This window comes from Octopus bimaculoides, chromosome 11, assembly GCF_046866305.1.
Source record: "Octopus bimaculoides isolate indiv1 chromosome 11, ASM4686630v1, whole genome shotgun sequence".
Taxonomy (NCBI): domain Eukaryota; kingdom Metazoa; phylum Mollusca; class Cephalopoda; order Octopoda; family Octopodidae; genus Octopus; species Octopus bimaculoides.
Genome location: NC_142938.1, coordinates 35,067,901 through 35,088,549, shown reverse-complemented (window position 1 = coordinate 35,088,549; position 20,649 = coordinate 35,067,901). Strand labels below are relative to the sequence as shown.

Genomic DNA, 20,649 nt, shown 5'->3' with positions numbered 1-20,649 from the left:
AGGATGGATTCTGAGGTCCTTCAAGACAAGAGATCAAGAAACTATGTTGACCCTGTGGAGAACCTTTGTTCTTAGCTACCTGGACTACTGTTCCTAGTTATGGTCACCACATAGTGCCAAACTAACAGTGGAGCTTGAAGTAGTCCAAAGCCACTACACTAAAAAGATTGAAACAGTGCAGTGGATGAGCTATAGAGATAGGCTGTGAAAACTGCAGCTTTACTCCCTGGAGTGAAGGCATGACAGATTTGCAATAATATACATATGGAAAATCCTAGAAGGGCTAGTACCTAACTTTAGCATTGAGTGTTATACAAATGCCAGAACTGGCCGCCATTGTATTGTACCAAAGGTACCGTCCACTCCATCTAAATTCAGGACTAGGTATTGCAATAGTCTAGTTCAAAGGCCCACAGCTCTTCAATGCCATGCCACAAAAACTAAGAAATTTGCACAAGGTGGAAGTAGATGTCTTCAAAAGGGAACTAGACATCCTCCTCTCCACAATACCAGATGAACCAACGGCCCGACATGTGGTACAGACAAGGGCATTGGAATCAAACTCAATTATACACCAGCTGGGAAAAAGGCACATACAGGAGTGGTGATGTGAAATACTCAGACTGAGGAAATCAGAAAGACCATGGTGGTGCTCCAGCATGACCATAGCCGCATGGCTGAAACAATTAAAAGAGTAAACATATACACACACACACACACACACACACACACACACATATAAGAAATTAAAGAGGGACTTCCTCTACCCCTCAATTTAGAAACTTAACCTTCGAAATCTCAACCATTTTATCCAGACAGCAATGCCAACCTCCCAGCAATCCCAATAACAATAATCCCAATAATAACAATAATCCCCAATAATAACAATAATAATAATGATAACTTCTACCAACCAAATTACAGTAAACATTTTTTAGACCGAGTGGAGATAAACAGGGACATACGTTGGAACAAAACTTACTGGAGAAACCCAAAGTAATAAATTTATCAAAGAAAACTCTCTCTGCAACAGAAATCAGTGTACTAGCTAAAGGGTTAAAATTTACCCTAACCCCACAACAATCTAACAATAGTGAAATTAAAGACAATATTTCGGAATTTTGCAGAAAACTATGACTCACAGAAGCACTGACTACAACAGCAAAGATGAATCACTTGTTAAAAACAGAAATAATCCACCTAAAGGTAGGAATAAAACACTGGATGACTTCTGCGACCATATCCAAAATTTTCCCATATACTTTCCATAAATGAAAAATTGATTTAAACCTCAACAATCTAGAATGGAAAAATCTAATTGAACTAAAAACCTGATAATTAAAGAAGCAGATAAAGGAAGTGCTGTAGTGCTAATGGACACAGAATACTACAAAAACCTAGTATTATCCAAGCTAGAAACGATGCTTTCTACGAAAAAGTTGCAAACTATAGACAATAAAAAACAATGAAAAAATCTTGCAGCCTTAATACTTCTACATGGAAAAGGCTTGACAGCAAAGGAAACCAATTACATCACAAACTTTAAATGTAAACCTAGTCTTTTTTATGGCCTACCTAAAATACACAAGAGCAAGATAGTTAATGAAGCCTGCAAACAATCACCAGGCAAATACATAAATATTCAAGTGCCAAAAGACTTAAAGTTAAGGCCCATTATAGCTTGCCCAGCCTGTGAAACCCACTGCCTATGCAATTTTCTAGACATCCTACTGAAACGTTTGCTGAAATACAAAGTTTCCTTAGAGACGATTTAGACATGCTAGAACAGCTACCAAAAACAATTAATGAAGAGGCATTATTGGTTTCCTTTGATGTTATCAATCTTTACACCAACATCTCACATGACTATGGAATAAAAGCAATCAAATTCTGGTTGGAAAAGTATCCCAAAGTACTTCCAGAAAGCATAATTCAGGTCTTTATTATTGAATCTTTAAAATTTATACTTCAGAACAATTATTTCCTATTTGATGACACCTACTATCGTCAAAAATGCGAAATCGCAATGGAAACAAAAGCAGCCTCTGTTCTTGCGAACCTGATAATAGGTTATTTTGAGTTCACCATATATGAAATGTCACTGCAAAAATATGGTTATCCATTTCACCATTATATAAGAGAAAACTGGAAAAGATATCTGGATGACTGTTTTATCATTTGATAGGAGACCATTGATAAACTTTTGGAATTCAAGCCAACACTAAGTGGTATAAACCGTAATATTCAATTCACAATGGAATATAGCAAAGAATAGCTCCCATTTTGGGATATATAAAAAAAGTCAACAACCAAACTATAACTGACATCAATATCTATAAAACACAAGATGTTTGTGTGTGTGTGTACGTGATGTGGGTTATGCACGTCCACAAATTAGCACGCACGTCGCTCCAATTTTAGGAGGACATTGTTCATGACCCTATCTGTGTTTTTGTCAACTTTTTCTCACAGAGGCACCCGCGTATAGCTGTAAAAATCGATAAACTTTTACCAATTTTGAAGTTTGTTGACATGGCGAAGTCAAATCTGTGCGTACGCGCGTGAAGGAGAGAGAGAGCAAGAGAGGGAGAAAGAAAGAAAGGGAGGGAGAAAGAAGAAAGAGACAGAAAGAAAGAAAGAGAGAGAGAAAGAAAGAAATAGTGTGTTTGTGACAAGGGGAGAAACAGAGTGTTTGCCAAGCGTCTAAAAAAAAAAAAAATGAAAAGTGGAAGAGGGAGACAAAACAAAAAAGGAACGAAACAAGTGGAAGAGGGAGACAAAGCGTATTACGAAAGAAAATGTAGCTAAGGAAGACAGAGTAAAATGCATTTTTTTTCTTAAACATGAGATATAGTTTCAAATATAAGATGTTTTTGAAAGACACTATATTCTATAATAAGATTATATATACTTTCTCACACAACAATTCAAATATATTTATTTTAAATCATTTATTTATTTTAAATCGTTCATCTTTCTCCCCCCTCTCACTCTCACACATACGCACATATACTACTTTGGGAGCGAAAGAGTTTTGTTTATATTTCACAACTATGAAACAAAAACGTATGTAAGAATTTGTCAGTCACCCCACCCCAACCCGTTTTTCGGACCACAAAAAGGGTTTGGTAATTTTTCAGATTAACACCCGCACAATTTCCACTAGGGTGTTACGGTTAGGATTAGGATTAGGGTTAGGGTTACGGTTTTAGGGTCAGAGTTAGGGTTAGGGTTAGAGTTAACATAGAAGGGACAGGCTCCTTATTTTTTGGTTAAGGTTGTTGGTAAGCTTTCCTAAGTTACTCCAATCCAGATCACCAATGCAAACCTTCAGATCAACCTTCTCCTATGCAGATCTCTAATGCAACATTTAAAAAAAAGAGTCAATAAGTGAAAATAACCAATAAACTGATTCCTTATGGGATTTCCCAATCAAATTGCCAGCAAACCATTTTCAGCCAAACCAATTTCAACGGATTTCGCTCAAATCTGATGTCGATGTTACTTATTTTAGTTTGAAATAAAGGACTTAATCATTTAATAATCCTAGCTTAATCCCGAGCAGCACCGGGTTATACTGCTAGTTTATTATAAACCAACGGCCTCAAAGCAATATCTCCTTTTTAGCTCATGCCATCCGAAACATATCAAAATAAATGTCCCGTTTTTTAATTCGGCAAAAAGGATTTGCACAATAGTGTCTGATAGAATTACTTGGGACCTTTGTCTTTAAGACTTCAGAACAACACTAACTGAAAGACAATATCCACCCTCACTGATAGATGATGCCAAAAAAACTAAGCATAAAAACACTAAGAACAACAAAACATAACACCACATCTCATCTCAAAACACTACTGTAGATATCAACTCACAGCCCTAGAAACAATGAGGCATACAGCACTCTTGTTCAAAATCTTCCTTTACTAACTAGACACCCAAAAGTGAACAACATCCTGAAAACACATAAATTCATGAAATGCAAAAAGCAACCCAAACCACAAAAGAAACTTCTAACAAATGCAAAGCTTTACATAACAACCATGAAACCAACGGTTAAAAATGTAGATGCCCAAACTGTGGAACACACCCTAAGCTACTTGAAGGCTTGGATTTCCTTTTCAAACAAGGAGAGAGATTCACAATTAGAACGAACTTCACTTGTGCCTCTGAGAATCTAATTTATGTAATAACCTGCTCAAGTTGTGGACATCACTATATAGGACTGACGAGTATGACATTGAGACGGAGAACCACTCTACATAAAGAGTAAATCAAGTTCCTGCAATACAGACAGATTCCTTTTAGTGAACACATAGAGAGATGTGCAGGTAACATCAAATCAAACTTCACAGTTCTCCCCTTCTACAATTTCTATAACAGAACGTTTAAATAAATATATTCATTGAAAAATACAGAACACATCTAAATATGCACACATTGATCTCTATACATATTTTAATTCATGATTACATACCCATCACTGTACATATTTCTCCCCACTACTCTAGCTTTATATCCCACCCCTCACCGAAAGATGAACAATTATCTCCCCTGTCTACAATAATAACGATCACCAATTAGCTCCCCTTGGATATATCTACTTATTGAATCATTCATTCATTCATAAACTCCACATACAACATGGACAAAATTTTTTTTAAGAAAATATGTATTTAAATAAATTTTAATGTTATGATTAATGAAAGCGAAAATGGTCAACAAACACAATATAAAATTATTTATATTATTTACATTTGACGGATATTTGTCCTCATCTTTGTTGTTAACACAATGTTTCGGCCAATATACACTTTCATCAGGTGTCTTGGGGAAATTTCAAACCTGGGTTCTCATTCCTAAGGTATTTTTCAATGTTATTATTATTATTATTATTACTATTATTATTATTCAGGTCACTGCCTGGAATTGAACTTGGAATCTTGGGGTTAGTAGCCCCCCACTCTTAACTTTTGAGGGTTTGTCATAGGAGGGTCAGCTGAAAAATTCATAGGCTGACCAAATACTTTCATGGAAACCACTTGTGGTCCACACACTTCTTCCATTGGTGTTGCAGTGACTTAGATCCCATTGGTGAAGAAGCTTTCATCCTGTTGGTCAAAAATGTCATTAACAGCAGATACGACATCATCATCACTGTGATACTGGTTCTCAGCCAAGTGTGTTTCATGTTAGGGAGCAGATGAGTCAGATGGGGCCAAATCAGGAGAATAGGGACAGCAATCAACTTGTCTAAAGCCATAGTCATTGATAGCAGCCTTTGAAACCAAGGACATGTGTGCAGGAGCATTGTCCTGATGAAAGAAGACCCCTTTCATCAGTTTTAGTGAGCATGTGGTAACTACTTCAGCAAATTGGCATACTACTCTTCGTTAATGATGTGGCCCTTTTGAAGATAGTCAATAAACACAATGCTTTTTGCATACCAAATAACTGAGGCCATCACCCTCAGATGAACTGACCTTCATTTTCTTTCAAGCTGGTGAGGAGGGATGTTTCCACTGCATAAATTTCTGGCTTAAAGTGAGAAACCTAATGCTCATTGTGGGTTAGGAAACGTTCAAATCAAAGAGACCAGCTGGATCTACCTCAAACAATGTCAGATTATCCTGTCATGGAATCAGCCTGGTGTGCTTTTGATTAGGGGTCAGAAGACGTGGCACCCATTGAGCATAATCCTTCTTCATGTCAAGTTCAAGGTAGTGAGCTGGAAGAAACGTTAGCATGCTGGGCAAAATGCTTAGCAGTATTGCATATGTGTTTGCGTTCTAAGTTCAAATTCCTCCGAGGTTGACTTTGCCTTTCGTCCTTTCAGGGTCGATAAATTAAGTACCAGTTTTCGTTAGGGTCGATCTAATCAACTGGCTCCCTCCCCCAAAATTTCTAGCTTTGTGCCTAGAGTAGAAAAGTTCATTATGCATAATATTCTCAACTCTCTCATGAGGTATGCCAATAACATTGGCTATTTGATTTATAGTCAATTGTTTGTATTCCATCAACATGTGGTGAACACAATCAATGTTTTCCTCTGTGGTGGCAGTTGTAGGACGTCCAAACATTGGGTTGTTTTCAAAACTTTCCCTCGCCTTCCTAAATTCAGTTGCCCACTTTTGCACTGTTGATAAAGCATTGCCATACAGTGCCTGCATACACATACATGTATGCATTGAGATACAGTGCCTGCAGGTATATAGTGTGATGAAGAATTAATTTTAACAAAGTGATGAAAGTAATAAGATTATATATATGTATAGATACATACACATACATACATATACATACATAGACATACACACACATATATATGCATACACATATACACACAAACATATATATATATATATACATACACACATACATACATATATATATATATACACATATACATACATATACAAGCACATATGCATACACATGTATACATACGCATACATATACTTGCATGGGTACATGTGTGTGTGTGTGTGTATACACCTATAAAAGGATATAGAATGAGAAAAGGTGCAGAAATTTGGTATGTTAAGTAGGTGAGTTGGATTATATGGAATGGACAGACATGAAATAGATAGATGATTGGCTCTTGATCTCAACACTGGTGTTAAAACGGGGACCTTTGAGCTGCATTTTCATCTTGGGGAAGAGATGGAGGTTCACAGGTGCTAAATTTGGTGAATAGGGTGGGTGCAGAAGTGATACAATGTTGCTTTTGGTAAGAAACTCACTAGGGAGGAGAGCTCAATGAGAGGGTGCATTGTCATCTTGAAGCATCCAATTGTTCGCACTCCACAGATCTGGTCACATTTACCAAATGTCCTCAAATGTTTCAAAATGTCGCAGTAGAACTTATGATTGATGATCTGACCATGATCTGACCAATACTGCAGATGTTGAAAACCATGATGAACATGTTCTTGGTTGAGCTGCAGCTTGGTCATGCCTTCTTTGGTCATTATGATGACTGCTGTTTTGTCTGAAGGTTTTATCTGTAGACCTAGCTCCCATCACCAATGAAGATCCTCAACATGAAGGATGGGTCACAGTGGCATACTGACAGAGATCTTGACAGACTTTGACACGATGTTCTTTCTGCTCAATGGGCAGCAGGCGGGAACAAATCTGGCAGAGACACACTGCATGTTCAATTCAGATACTAGGATTGCCTGCACAGACCCATACGACAGACCAACAACATTAGTAATGTCATTGATTGCCTTCTAATGATCCTCATGCACAAGCTGATGAATTTTCTCCACATTTCTGGTGGGCGAGGATCGTGGCAGGTCTTCCAAGGACATTCTTCTACTTTTGAAGCACCCATGCTGCCACACAAGACATTGCCTTGTCACCATAAGCTTGCTGAAGCATGGTCAATGTCTCTGTAGCAGACTTCCTAGCTTTAACTCAAAATTTCACATTGGCACTTTGTTCCAACTTTCTGTCCATAACAAAATCGCTGACTACAGCATACAAGTGATCACAAAAATACAAATATCACAACTTGCAAAGTAAACATAATGATGTCACTTGGCACACTGCTTCATGAAGGTCACTGCTAGGCTTATGTTAATATCTGCTGGGAAGCTAATTTTCACTACTGTACACTGTTCTCTTCATCATCATCATCATCATCATTTAACTTCTGCTTTCCATGCTAGCATGGGTTGGACAATTTGACTGAGGACTGGTGAAACCAGATGGCTACACCAGGCTCCAATCTGATTTGGCAGAATTTCTATAGCTGGATGCCCTTCCTAACGCCAACCAATCAGAGAGTGTAGTGGGTGCTTTTACGTGTCACCTGCACAAAGGCCAGTCAGGCGGTACTGGCAACAGCCACGCTCAAAATGGTTTATATTATGTGCCATCCGCACAAGAGCCAGTCCAGGGGCACTGGCAACGATCTCGCTCGAAAATCCTTACACATGTCACGGGCACAAGTGCCAGAAAGGCGACGTTGGGCACAGGTGCCATCCCGATTTCGCTTTCGCTTGCCCAATAAGTCTTCACAAGCTGAGTTTAGTGTCCAATGAAGGAGAGGTTGGCATGGGTGCCAGTCGTTGAATTTAGTTCAATTTCAATTTCACTTGCTTCAAAAAGTCTTCGCAAGCGGAGTTTAGTGTCCAGTGAAGGAAAGGTACGCATAAGCGGGCTAGCTACATCCCTGGCCAAGGCCTTGGATTTAGGTCTCACTTGGCCTGCCGGATCTTCTCATGCACAGCATATTTCCAAAGGTCTTGGTCAGAAGTCATCGCCTCAGTGAGGCCCAATGTTTGAAGGTCTTGCCTCACCAACTCAGCCCAGGTCTTCCTGGGCCTACCACTTCCACGGGTTCCCTCAACTGTTAGGGTTTGGCACTTTTTCACGCAGCTATCCTCGTCCATTCTCGCCACATGTGCATACCAGCGCAATCGTCTCTCTTGCACACCACAACTGATGCTTCTTATGTTCAGCTTTTCTCTCAAGATACTTACACTTTGTCGGGTATGCACACTGATATTACTCATCCATCGGAGCATACTGGCTTCATTCCTTGCGAGCTTACGCATGTCCTCAGCCGTCACAGCCCATGTTTCACTGCCATGTAGCATGGCTGTTCGTACACATGCATCATACAGTCTGCCTTTTACTCTGAGTGAGAGTCCCTTTGTCGCCAGCAGAGGTAGCTCTCTGAACCTTGCCCAGGCTATTCTTATTCTAGCAGCTACACTTTCAGTGCACCCACAGCCGCTACTAACTTGGACCCCAGATAGCGGAAGCTATCAACTACCTCTAGCTTTTCTCCCTGGAATGAGACAGAAGTTGTTTCCTGTTTGTATACTGTGTTTATTGCACCTGAACATCTGCCACATACAAAAACTAAATTCCTAGTTAACCTGCCTTTGATATTGCTGCACCTCTTATGTGTCCATAGCTTGCACTGGGTACATCTTATAAAGTTTCTACCTACTCCTTTTCTACACATTGAGCAGGGCCGTCTACTTAAAGGGGTTTGTTTTATCTACCTTCCTACTTATTAGGACTTTGGTTTTAGCTAGATTGACTCTAAGGCCCTTCGATTCTAGTCCCTGCTTCCACACTTCTCCTCTAGTTCTGATAGTGACTCAGCAATTAGTGCAAGGTCATCAGCATAGAGGAGCTCCCAGGGGCATCCTGTCTTGAATTCCTCTGTGATCGCCTGGAAGACTATGATAAATAGGAGGGGGCTGAGGACAGAACCCTGGTGGACCCCTACCTCTACCCGGAATTCATTACTGTACTCATTTCCAACCCTCACCTTACTGACAGCATCTCTGTACATGGCTCGCACAGCTCTCACTAACCATTCTTCTATCCCAAGTTTCCTCATTGACCACCAGATAAGGGATCGGGGGACCCTGTCAAAGGCTTTCTCCATGTGAACGAAAGCCAGGTACAGAGGTTTATCCTTGGCTAGGTATTTCTCCTGAAGCTGTCTTACCAGAAAAATGGCATCAGTGGTGCTTTTACCTGGCACGAACCCAAACTGCATCCCACCTAAATTGATTTGCTCCCTAATTAGTTGGGCTATGACCCTCTCTGTGACTTTCATTACGTGATCTAACAGCTTGATACCTCTGTAATTATTCATATCTAAAGCATCACCTTTACCTTTGTAGCAGTTGACTATGGTGCTGCTACACCAGTCATTGGGTATGACCCCTTCGTGTATCACCTGGTTCGTAATACGGGTGACTAGGCTATAGCCGACACTGCCAGATATTTTGAGCATCTCTGCAGTGATTCCTAATGGGCCGGGGGCTTTCCTTGTCTTCATACTCTTAATTGCTTTATCTACCATGGTATTGTCAGCTCGGATAGCTGGTCACATTGTCTGTTCCAAATCACTATTTCAAGTCTATTATGCTTACATTTTATTGAGCCTTTAATTGGGACAGTCCACCAGTACCCCTTTTCATTATTAGTGGCTATGGCTTCTACCATACTGTGGGTTATTTCTTTGGCTTGAGGGCTATCATTCTGACAGATTTCATTGTATAGTGTCTTGAATACATCATGTCTCATCAGTGATAACATTTTTGGACAACTGCTTATGATGTGGGTGATACCTTTGGTGTTAATGCTATAAAGTCTGCATTGGTTATCACATTTTGGTGTTTTACTTTGTGTCTCTCTCCCTTTCATGCATCAGGTATTTGGTTCGTATTTCCTGTTCCTGGATGTCAAATGCATACCCTTCAAAATGGGATTTAGTAGTCCAGTTGTTGGTTCATGATAGATTACTTTGATTGTCAATGTTACTATCATCTTGGAGCTTTCTGCTAACATATTCCTGCATGGTCGTCTGCTGATATTCACTCATCCTTTCATTTGATGATATGTTTTGGTAGAGTTGTGTGACTTCTTCAGGCAGGTATTCAAGGTTATCTGACAAGGAATATTGCTTTTCAAGTCTCATGATGTTATCTGCTTCATGCATGCAAACTTAGTCAAGGGATGCACTTTGATACTTGGTGGTTAAAAGATGTCACTAAAGGGATATGATATGACATTCAAAGGCCATCTGGATCAATGTTAAGCCTCTGCTCCTTTGTTTTCATTTTAGGGAGAGGTGGTCTACATCACTGTTGATGTGAAAATTATTTGTGCTGATCAGTATCTTTTGGGTTTTCACATCAATGGCTTAGATCTTCTCAAGCGTACAATCAAGTAGCCCAAATGTTGGTACTTGTACTGGTATTGCAAAAACATCGTAGGCCACTGTTTTATTAAATACAGAGAATTCCAAGGTTCATATTTTTCTTATCCAGCTGTAATATTCTTTAGTGACACATGTCTTGTTACAGGTATCATCACAAGATATATTGTCATCTACTCCTAGGTACCTGTAACATTCCTCATCAGATATAGGGGTAACAGTTAAGTCATTGATAGAGATGCTGCTAGTCTAGTTTACACTTTTCCCTCTTTTTACAGCCATATAGCAACATTTATCCTGACCAAACTGCAATCCTATATCCTTTGAGAATGTTGTAACCAGCTCAAGGCTCTTTTTCATCTCATGGCATAGTTTCTCTTAACATGCAGTTTCTCTTGGCATACAGTTTCAAGTCATCCACAAAGAAGCAGTAATTTTGGTATTTCTGTTTCCTTGTGAACCAGTGAGATACCCTTCAGACTTCCTTAATATGAATGACAAGAGGTTTACAGAAAGTATGAACAGCATCACAGAGAGGCTGTCCCCTTGGAATATACCTCTGTGATGCTGTATTTTATTAGTGATAATACAATCACTCCTTGTATTAACTTCAAGATGATAGCCCATGATGAAGTCAGGTTAGGTATGGCTTTGACTATGCTCTCTGGAACTTTAGCAAGTCAAAGGACTTCTATCATTCCTTAGTGGGAGACAGAGTCAAAAGCTTGCTTGTAATCCAATCACGTTGAAACTAGGTTCTTCTTATGCTCTTTCATTCCAGCTGCTTGTTCTACTGTAATGATGTTATTACTTTCACAATGTTCTTGGAAGAAGATATTCAAACATGCTGTATATATTTTATACATTAAGTTCTGACATGGTACTGGCTGGTAGCTTTTTGCTATGTAGGTGGTTCTGCTTTTGGAGATCAGTTTTATCTCTGTCAAAGTTAACCAGTGTGGTATGCTTCTATTCCCATTAAGAGCTTGCTGGTATAGGTTAATAAAATATGGTTGGTAGAAGGTTATCTTCTTGTACCAGTATCTAACAATCAAGTCTCTTCTATGTGCTTTTCCATCCTGAGATTTCTGGATTACAGTCACAAGAGTATCACCATCAATGTTGTATGTCTTGAGTGTAATGCAGAGACAACAATTATTTCAAATTTCTTCCAGCCACAGAGCATCTTGGTTAAACTACATCTCTTTGATCCAGATTTTCCTCCAGAAGGAATCTTATGACTTCTCACGAAGGAGCTTCTATGATATTTATTGTTTCTCCTCACATGCCTCTGTACACTTCTGCCTGGTTCCAGTTAAATTTTTTATTTATTGTTTTACTTTTGGTTATTCTCCTCTGGTACTGGCAGCTTTCAGCTCCTGCTTGAGGATGATGAATTTGCAATTGAGTGTTCTCTTTTTGCTACCACTAAACATCATTTCTGCCTACTTCTTTACTTTCTCTTGGTGAGACATATAGTGATTTGCTTACTTGCAAGCAATAAGTATCATCTCATGACTGATGGTCTGCCATAAATCAGCCATCTTTTTCTGTCTTCAAAACCCATGATGGCACTTTCTTCATTGTTTTGGTGTTGTTTATTCTTTGAATGTCATTCACATACTGTTGCAGTAGTAGACAGGGCTTACAGACAGGCGTTAATTTGCCAGAATGAGGGTTCATTACACTGCTGTAAATACTCCTCTCCAATTTCATTATCAGCTTTTAATACCGTGTGTGTTGGCCTTTTGCTTAATTTGGCAGAGGATTCTCTCTCAAAAAGAAAATACTTCAAAGCCAAAATTATTTTTTCTTGAAAAATTTTATTAAGGACATATTTTACCAATATTTAACTCTGACTACTACTGCAATGATCGTTGGAGTTGTGCCTGCTATTTATCAGAGTCATAGTAGAAGGACAGTCAGCTGCTTCATCCTGTAATGTAGTTTGGCTGGCAAGCAATATAGTATCTGCTGAAATGTAACTAACTGTGAAACTATGTGGTGTTCTAACATCGTTCACACTTTTGTTTCACTTAGGAGAAGGTTAATTTTAGATTTTTTTGTAATAAAGCTACATTCACTATCTTTCTTCCTATGTTCCACCAATGTTGCTTGTTGGCATAATTGTTTCACAGTAAAATAATTTAGTTCTGAGAGTAGATCATCCCAGTATGCCTTTAATCCATTCATTATCCAACAGTGGGGTTTTACTCTTTTATAACAGTTAAGAAAAATGTATTTTGTAGTTAGTTTCTTCTTTAACTACAGCTAGAAAGAATTTGTGTACCTGCTGTGCTATTGTTTTTGTTTAGTTCCTCAGTTGTGTTGTTGATGTTGCCATGTCCAGCCATGACCATCATCATCATCATTTAATGTCCTCCTTCCATGCTGGCATGGGTTGGATAGTTTGACAGGAGCTGGCAGATCTTTGTGGTTTTCATCACTGCTTAAAATTTTCTTTAAAAAAGTTTGTTATTGTGTTATAAAGATGTAATGTTTGATGCTAAATCCGAATTTGTTATTCATTTATGCCAGAAAAATTTTGAAAAAATGTTACAGGCGTTCAAAGTTTGATAATTTTCAGAATTTTCAGCCAATCAGAAAACAGCACATTCGCTGCCGCTTCCTTCATTGGGGGGTGGGGATGGGGACATTGGCATGTCAAAACATTGCTAGAAATAACAGTCAAAACATTAAAATATAAATGAATAAAGTCAACATTAAAACTTTTGCGAGCAAATTAAATATCTAAAAGCTATGAACAAACAAACCATCAGGAGTTGCTAGAAATAACAGTCAAAACATTGTTTAAAACAGACATTTATTAGTTTTAAAAATTCACCATCCCACTTCCACAGCACACACAGACACACACACAAACATTCATATTCTGCCTTTTACATACACACACATATACTCATACAGAGTCGAAACGCTCCCACTGCCAGTTTGCCATCACCCCTTCCTTCCTTATTCATCTATCACTCCTGCCTTTCTCATTCATAAGTTGTGACAGAGAAAAACACAAGAGTATTATTATAGTCGAAAATTATCTTTCTCGTATCACCTTCTCCTCCTTGTGTGCATGTGCAGCATCTTTGGTTACTATGGAAACAGAGTTTTACGCCATGGTGATGTGTAAAATATTCACTTCTGATTGGCTAAAATACCCAAAGTTTGCAAATTTTAAAGGCTAATAACTTTAAGGCAGGATGTGTGTGTGTGTGTGTGTGTGTGTGTGTGTGTGTGTGTGTGTGTGAATGTAATTTATGCATGTCCACAAATTAGTACGCATGTTGCTCCAATTTTGGGAGGACATTCGTCACAACCCTAGCTGGGTTTTGTCAACTTATTTTTCCCGAGTTACCATCGGATAGCAGTAAAAATCGATTTTCAACCATAACTTTTACCAATTTTGAAGTTTGCTAACATGGGTTAAGTCCCCTTCTTGCCATAGTGAAGTGAATGTGTGTATGTGTGTGTAAGGGAGAGAGAGATAAGTTGTGTGTTGATATATGTGCATGTGTGTGTGTGCATGTGTGTGAAGTAGAGAGAGAGAGAGTTTGACAGTGTCTAACAAAATAAAAATGTAAAGAGAAAGTGTGTGAGGGACAGAGAGTAAGTGACAGAGTTCATCAAAAATAAAAATGTAAAATGTTTTTTTTTCTTAAACACAAGATATAGTCTTCAAATTTAGGATGTTTTTGAAAGACACTATATTGTATAATCAGATTATATATACTTTCTCACTCAACAATTAAAATATATTTATTTTAAATCACTTATTTATCTATCTACTTATCTATAAAAGGCAGGATGTGTGTGTGTGTGTGTATGTGTGTGTACGTGAATGTAATCTATGCACATCCACAAATTAGTATGCCTGTCACTCCAATTTTAGGACATTGGTCACGATCAAGGCTGTGTTTTTGTCAACTTATTTTCCCCGAGGCACCCGTGGATAGTGGTAAAAATCGATTTTCAACCATAACTTTTACCAATTTCCACATTGGAGAAATTTGTAAGTTTGCTAATATGAGTTAAGTCACCTGTCTAGCAATGGCGAGAAAGAAAAACAAAGGGTAAATTTTTAGATTAACACCTGCACGATTTTCACTAAGAAAAAAGAAAAAAACTCAGATTTTTTGCATGGAATGAAGTACCCTGACCTCCTAATATGCGGCAAATCCCTTATTTGAATGAATTCCTGTGACATCCTAATATGCTACAAAACCCTTTTGGGGGTCCGAAAAATGGGGTGGGGTGAGGTGGAAGCCTCAGAAATTTTACCCACTCCCAACATTTTACAGAATTACATGGTTTGTTATTAAATATATATATATATATATATATATATATAGTAGAGAATGTGACATATTATGTGTATACATATACATATATATATATATACATATATATATATATATATATATATGTAAGTATATATATATATATATATATATACACACACACACATATATATATATATATATATATATATAATAGCATGCAAACCTTCGATGCAACCTTCTCCAATGCAGATCTTCGATGGAGATCTCTGAGGCAGCCTTCTCCAATGCATATCTTCGATGCAACCTTGACTGATAGTACCCCTAGGAGTGGTTAGGTCTAGATCGGGATTAGTCGCTGCCTTTCAGAGGCTCTTGAGCCCCATTTTGCTAGGTTAGCTTAGGCTTAGGTTAAGGCTTAGTTGTGATCTGACACAGAGTATCGGGAGCCCTTTTGGGTGTTCTATTTTCCTTGCTGGAAGGGCTCCCAACCCATGGGCCAAGGGGGGTTAGATGATGGGGGGGGGTGGTTTCGAAAGGGCCAGTATGTGCAACCTGATAACCTCTGCCGGTCAAACTCTCAACCCATGCGTTCCCGTCGCAGCACCGATTCTGCAGAACTTGGTTGAGTATGAAAACCAACTTTAAAGTATAAATATAGATTTTTTAATCAGCAATGTTATGTTTGGTTAAGTCATATTTGGGGTGAAAAATCAATAAACTGATTCCTTATGGGTTTTTCCAGTCAATCAGGATGAAAAATAGATAAACCGATTCCTTATAGGATTTCTCACTAAAATTGGCTACACCCCATTTTCAACCATAACTTTTACCAATTTTAATGTATTTTGTTCAAACTTGATGCCAGCGTTACTTAGGACTCATGGGATCTTTGAATGCTATAAGTTGTCCAAAAAAAAAAAACAATCGATGGGTGGAAAAATCAATAAACCAATTAAACAGTTGTTTAACAGAGCTGATAGTTGTGGCTTCAAAGTTGGAGATAGTAATCATTGTATTTTCAATAAATAGTCTCCCATTCCAAATATGCGACTTGTGATTTTGAGTGAAGTATGCCTGCATGTGACTTTGAGTGAAGTATGTATGTATGCATGCATGCATGTATGTATATATGTAATGCATGCAAGCATGTATATATGTATGTGAAAAGAAATATCAGACATAGAAATTAAACTTGGTATCATGAGGCTGCAAAGTGAATTTAGAAAAAAATTGAAGTGTTAGTAAGTAAGAAAGAGGACAGGATCCTATTACCATGAGAGAAATGTCCATGCTGAATTTGTAGAAAATGACCAAGTAAAAATGTTAAATGAAGTATTCATGCAAACTACAGAAACATATAAATTTTGCTTGCAGTAGTTGCCCAAGGACAATGAGCATTAAGAGCACTTGCAAAATAGCCTCCATGGAATGCTTAGGTTCCTCTCTAGAAATTGCTGATAGCTTCTGTTACCTAGGAGACCAAATTAGCCGTAGGAATGGGTGTTCTGAGAGTAAAGTAACCAGAGCAAGAATTTGGAAAAGTTAAGGCAGTTATTACCTCTACTGTCAATAAAGGGTTTCTCCTTTAGAGTGAAGAGCTGATTATATGATACCTGTATGTAAAGTGTGATGCTACCTGTAGGAAAACATGAAATTTGAATGCAAAGGAACTGCATCGGCTAGAAAGAAATGAAGCAAAAGTGCTTTGGTGGATGTTTGCATGGACAGCAGAGCACAAATGAAGTGGTTGTAAGAAGTGTGCATGGAAAAAAACTGTATTGATATGGACTTGTGATGCATATGAAGGAGAACAGCTGTATAAAGATATACAGTGCATTCAAAGTAAATGGAATGAAACCTGTGATAAGTATACATCCATATAGTCTTTATACAATGTGAATAAAAAGAAGAAAATTATACCTTTCAGGATACTGTGAGCTTGGATAGCCAGTAACTAATATATTCCTATTATAGGTGTCTGGTAAAGATACTAACAATGGAACTTTCTGTAAAGAATAGAAAAGATATATCGTAAGTAAACAACATTTGCATACATAAGTCTCTATAAGCCACTTCTGTACTTAAGCCTAAGAAAGAATTTTGAATGTATGTATATGTAAAAAGGAACTGTATGATGCAATGAGTTACACAGCAGATTTAAATACTGTTTGAAGTATCTTAGGGTAATTATCACACTTGATTTCATATCATAACATGACTAATGTGATCTCAGTTACTCAGCTTTAATTGAGAAGTGAATTGATTCAATTACTTTTTGCCAACCAGCCAGCAGTTATCGTTCTTTGTATTTTTCATACTTTTGTAATAAGTGTGCAAACTTTCTTCATATAGTGGTACTTAAAGAAATGTTATTTTATACATACTGCACAATGAATAGTCTCTTCTATTTACATTCCTATGTGAGATATGTATGAAGGGATTTGTTACTGTGCACATTATGCAGTCTTCTGTACTCTGGAGTTAACAATCATAATTATCAGTATTACACACAGGTACGCACACATGCATACACACACACACACACACACACACATACACACATACATACATACATACATACATACATACATACATACATATGTATATATAACCAGCATCAACAGTAGTATCACCATAATCACCATTTACATCTGCTTCTCATGTTGGTATGGGTTAGATGGGTCACCAGGGTTGGAGTTATCATTTGTTCAGAGGTACAGCTAACCTAAGTTTAGGAACCTTATCTTGTTTGAATTTCATTTTTGGCTTGGTCTGTATATGATTAGATGCCCTTCCAAACACTAGTCAGTTTACAGAGTACACTCAGTGCTTTTTCCATGACATCAGATCAAGAGAGATTTTATGTTCTCAACAAGACTAAAGGGTTCTCACTCACTTTACACCTCACAGAGTGTACTAGGTGTGTTTTTCATGACACTAAAATGAGAAATGTGGCTATGTTCTTGATACAGCTAAAGAGATCTCACAACCTTACCATCTCACAAGGTAAGAAGCTTAAGTGATAGAGGTAAAAATGAGAGTGAAGAGAGATATCTGTGAGTGATAGAAATACTCTGAGATAAAGAGTTGGGTGATAGAAATAGTTATTCTGAAATACATATGTACAATGTTTCCCCTGATCAACTTCCAGTTATTGCAGGAAACGAAACTTGTACAGGGATAATCATACCTATCTCTACATGTTACATTGTAAATTGCAGCTTTCCACTAGTATTTGTTTGACTTTTACAGCTGCTGAACTGAACTAAGGTGTTATAATGGAGGCAGTTGAATACAGATCAGTGATCAAGTCCTTATACTTGAAGGGTCATACACCAAAAGAGACTTTCAATTAGATGAAAGAAGTTTATGGTAATGATGCACCATCATATGATGTATTCAAGCACTGACATTGCCAGTTCAAAATGTAGTTGGACATTGGTGGAAACTGCTCCTATTCCTGGACGGCCACATTCTGCCATTGATGATATCATCCATAAAATGGAGGATTGCTACACGACTATTCAGTAACTAGGCCAAGAAGTGAAGATAAGTGTTGGGTCCATGGAAAAAAAATCTTTCACGACCATTTGCACATGCAGAAGTTGTCTGCACGATGCTCACACCTTTTCAGAAGGAGGAATGAGTCAATTGCTCTCAGGCTCTTTTGGCAATGTGCCAAGAAAATGAGGACTTTTTCAACAGACTTATCACAAAGGATGAAACAGGGATCTATCACTATGATCTTGAGACTAAAGTCCAGTCAAAGCAATGGAAGCATGATAACTCACCACCTCCAAAGAAGGCTCATGTCCAACCCTCAGCAGGCAAGGTGATGCTCAGTCTTTTGGGACCAGCACAGATTAGTGATAATGGCTTTTCTGGTAAAGGGCACCACAATCAACAGGGCATACTATGCTTCTCTGCTGCAGAAATTGTAGGATGCCATCAAAGCAGAGAGGTGTGGCATGCTGACCAAAGGAGTTCGCCTCCTCCAAGACAACGCCCCAGTTCAGAATGTGTCTTTGGGAAGTGGGTCAGGGGAAATCTTTAATGAACACCTCTCATATATTTAAGGTAATGTGACTGAGATGATAAGGAGATGACAAAAGTCTATGTGATTCCTGAGATAGAGTGAGTACGGAGGTTTAGAATGCATGAGAATATTGCAGACAGAGTGAAATGGGGTAATAACAAACAGTACAAGAGAAGGTGAAGACAGAGTAAATTGGGTACAAGTGGTCTAATGCAACCACTGATATGCAGGATATGAGAAAGGGGCAGAAGGCTCATGTGATGAATATAATGCAGGGTGAGTGGAAAGTATGTGGATTCTGTGCCAATGAACAGCACAACTGAGTAACAGAGATTGGGTCAGAATACGTGCCACGACATCCTTTGTTACACTGACTGGAAATAATGAATGGCAACAGAAGAGAGATTTACTGTCATCTTCAGTGACACTGGATTTCTTTTAATTAGACAGGGAAATATAAAATTGTGTCATTTCTGTCTTTCTAAATTGACATAAACAAAGGGACTGACTGATTGGTGTCAATTTGGAAAAGAAACTTCATCACAAACTCAAACTGAGAACTGAAATTTTTAATACTGCTGGAATTATTTCTATTCCCTTTCAACAGAAACAATGATTCTTATTAAGGCCAAAAATGTGTTGTGCTTAGGTATTGCCAATTGAATCAACTTAAGTATATGCCCTAGAGAGACAAAAGGCAAACATAATCTTAGTAGTATTTAAATTAAAGACGCAAAGAAATTACACTAAACACTATAAGGTGCTTTAACATATCTGGCACTTGACTATTTTTACAATAAAATTACTCACATGATATTAATTTTTGAACATCACAATTTTTAAACAAAATACTTACAGGAGATTGAAGGCACTTTGGAACTGGATAAGACGGTGGTATTGGGGGTGTTGGTAAAGGTTTCTGAAAGACAATACATATCACTTAACAGAAATAGAAAAACAATACATTTCCCAAACTTAAATCAGTTTTCATAAAAAGTTTCAAGAATCAATTAAGTATTAAGCAACCAACCAAGAAGTTGAATCCATCAAGTTCTATATATGAACTTCAAGTGGTAAATTCCCTGCTGTAAGCAACAATAGTTCCATAGTGATTTAATGGTTTTCAATACTGAATTCAATTCATACTACAGAAAAAAACTAACAGTGTTTGACTACTGTCCTGTAAAAGGGCAAAATGTGTTTCTTATCCACTTGAAAAGCATCAACTCTATGTATTCTTGTGACATGTAATGGTTTCAAAGGTTAGAAAGACAGCTTTACTACAACATTCATCATGTGAAGAGTTTCAATATCTGAACAGACAGGGTGAGGACAGCAGGCAAAAAAAATGATTACTTTTTAGTTAGCTTTATGCATTATGCATTATGGGCAGCTACACCTCAGATATAAGGGATAGGGGATTGACTGAGCTTTATTAGCTTCAATGCTGAATTTAAATCCCATTTGGTCAAATATATATCATTTCTAAGAGAGGCTGGAAAACAGCTAAGACCATTAGAAGTTTAATATCGCAATGATTTTTTCATGGTACAAAATAGTTGGAAAGAATGAATAGGAAGTTTATCAAATGATGATATAATTAAGTAAAACACATCATATTA

The 20,649-nt window shown here is 37.8% G+C and overlaps 1 protein-coding gene across 1 annotated transcript in view; it reads right to left on the bottom strand.

The window, feature by feature from the left end:
* The window catches only part of LOC106880823 (galectin-4), a 154,367-nt gene that overhangs the window by 70,103 nt on the left and 63,615 nt on the right, over positions 1 to 20,649 (bottom strand). Inside the window, exons 5-6 of the mRNA XM_089359804.1 lie at positions 19,884 to 19,946; positions 16,912 to 16,997 (exon numbers count right to left, since the gene is read on the bottom strand). Coding sequence (XP_089215930.1) covers positions 16,912 to 16,997; positions 19,884 to 19,946 — 149 coding nt within the window. The remainder of the gene's footprint in view (positions 1 to 16,911; positions 16,998 to 19,883; positions 19,947 to 20,649) is intronic.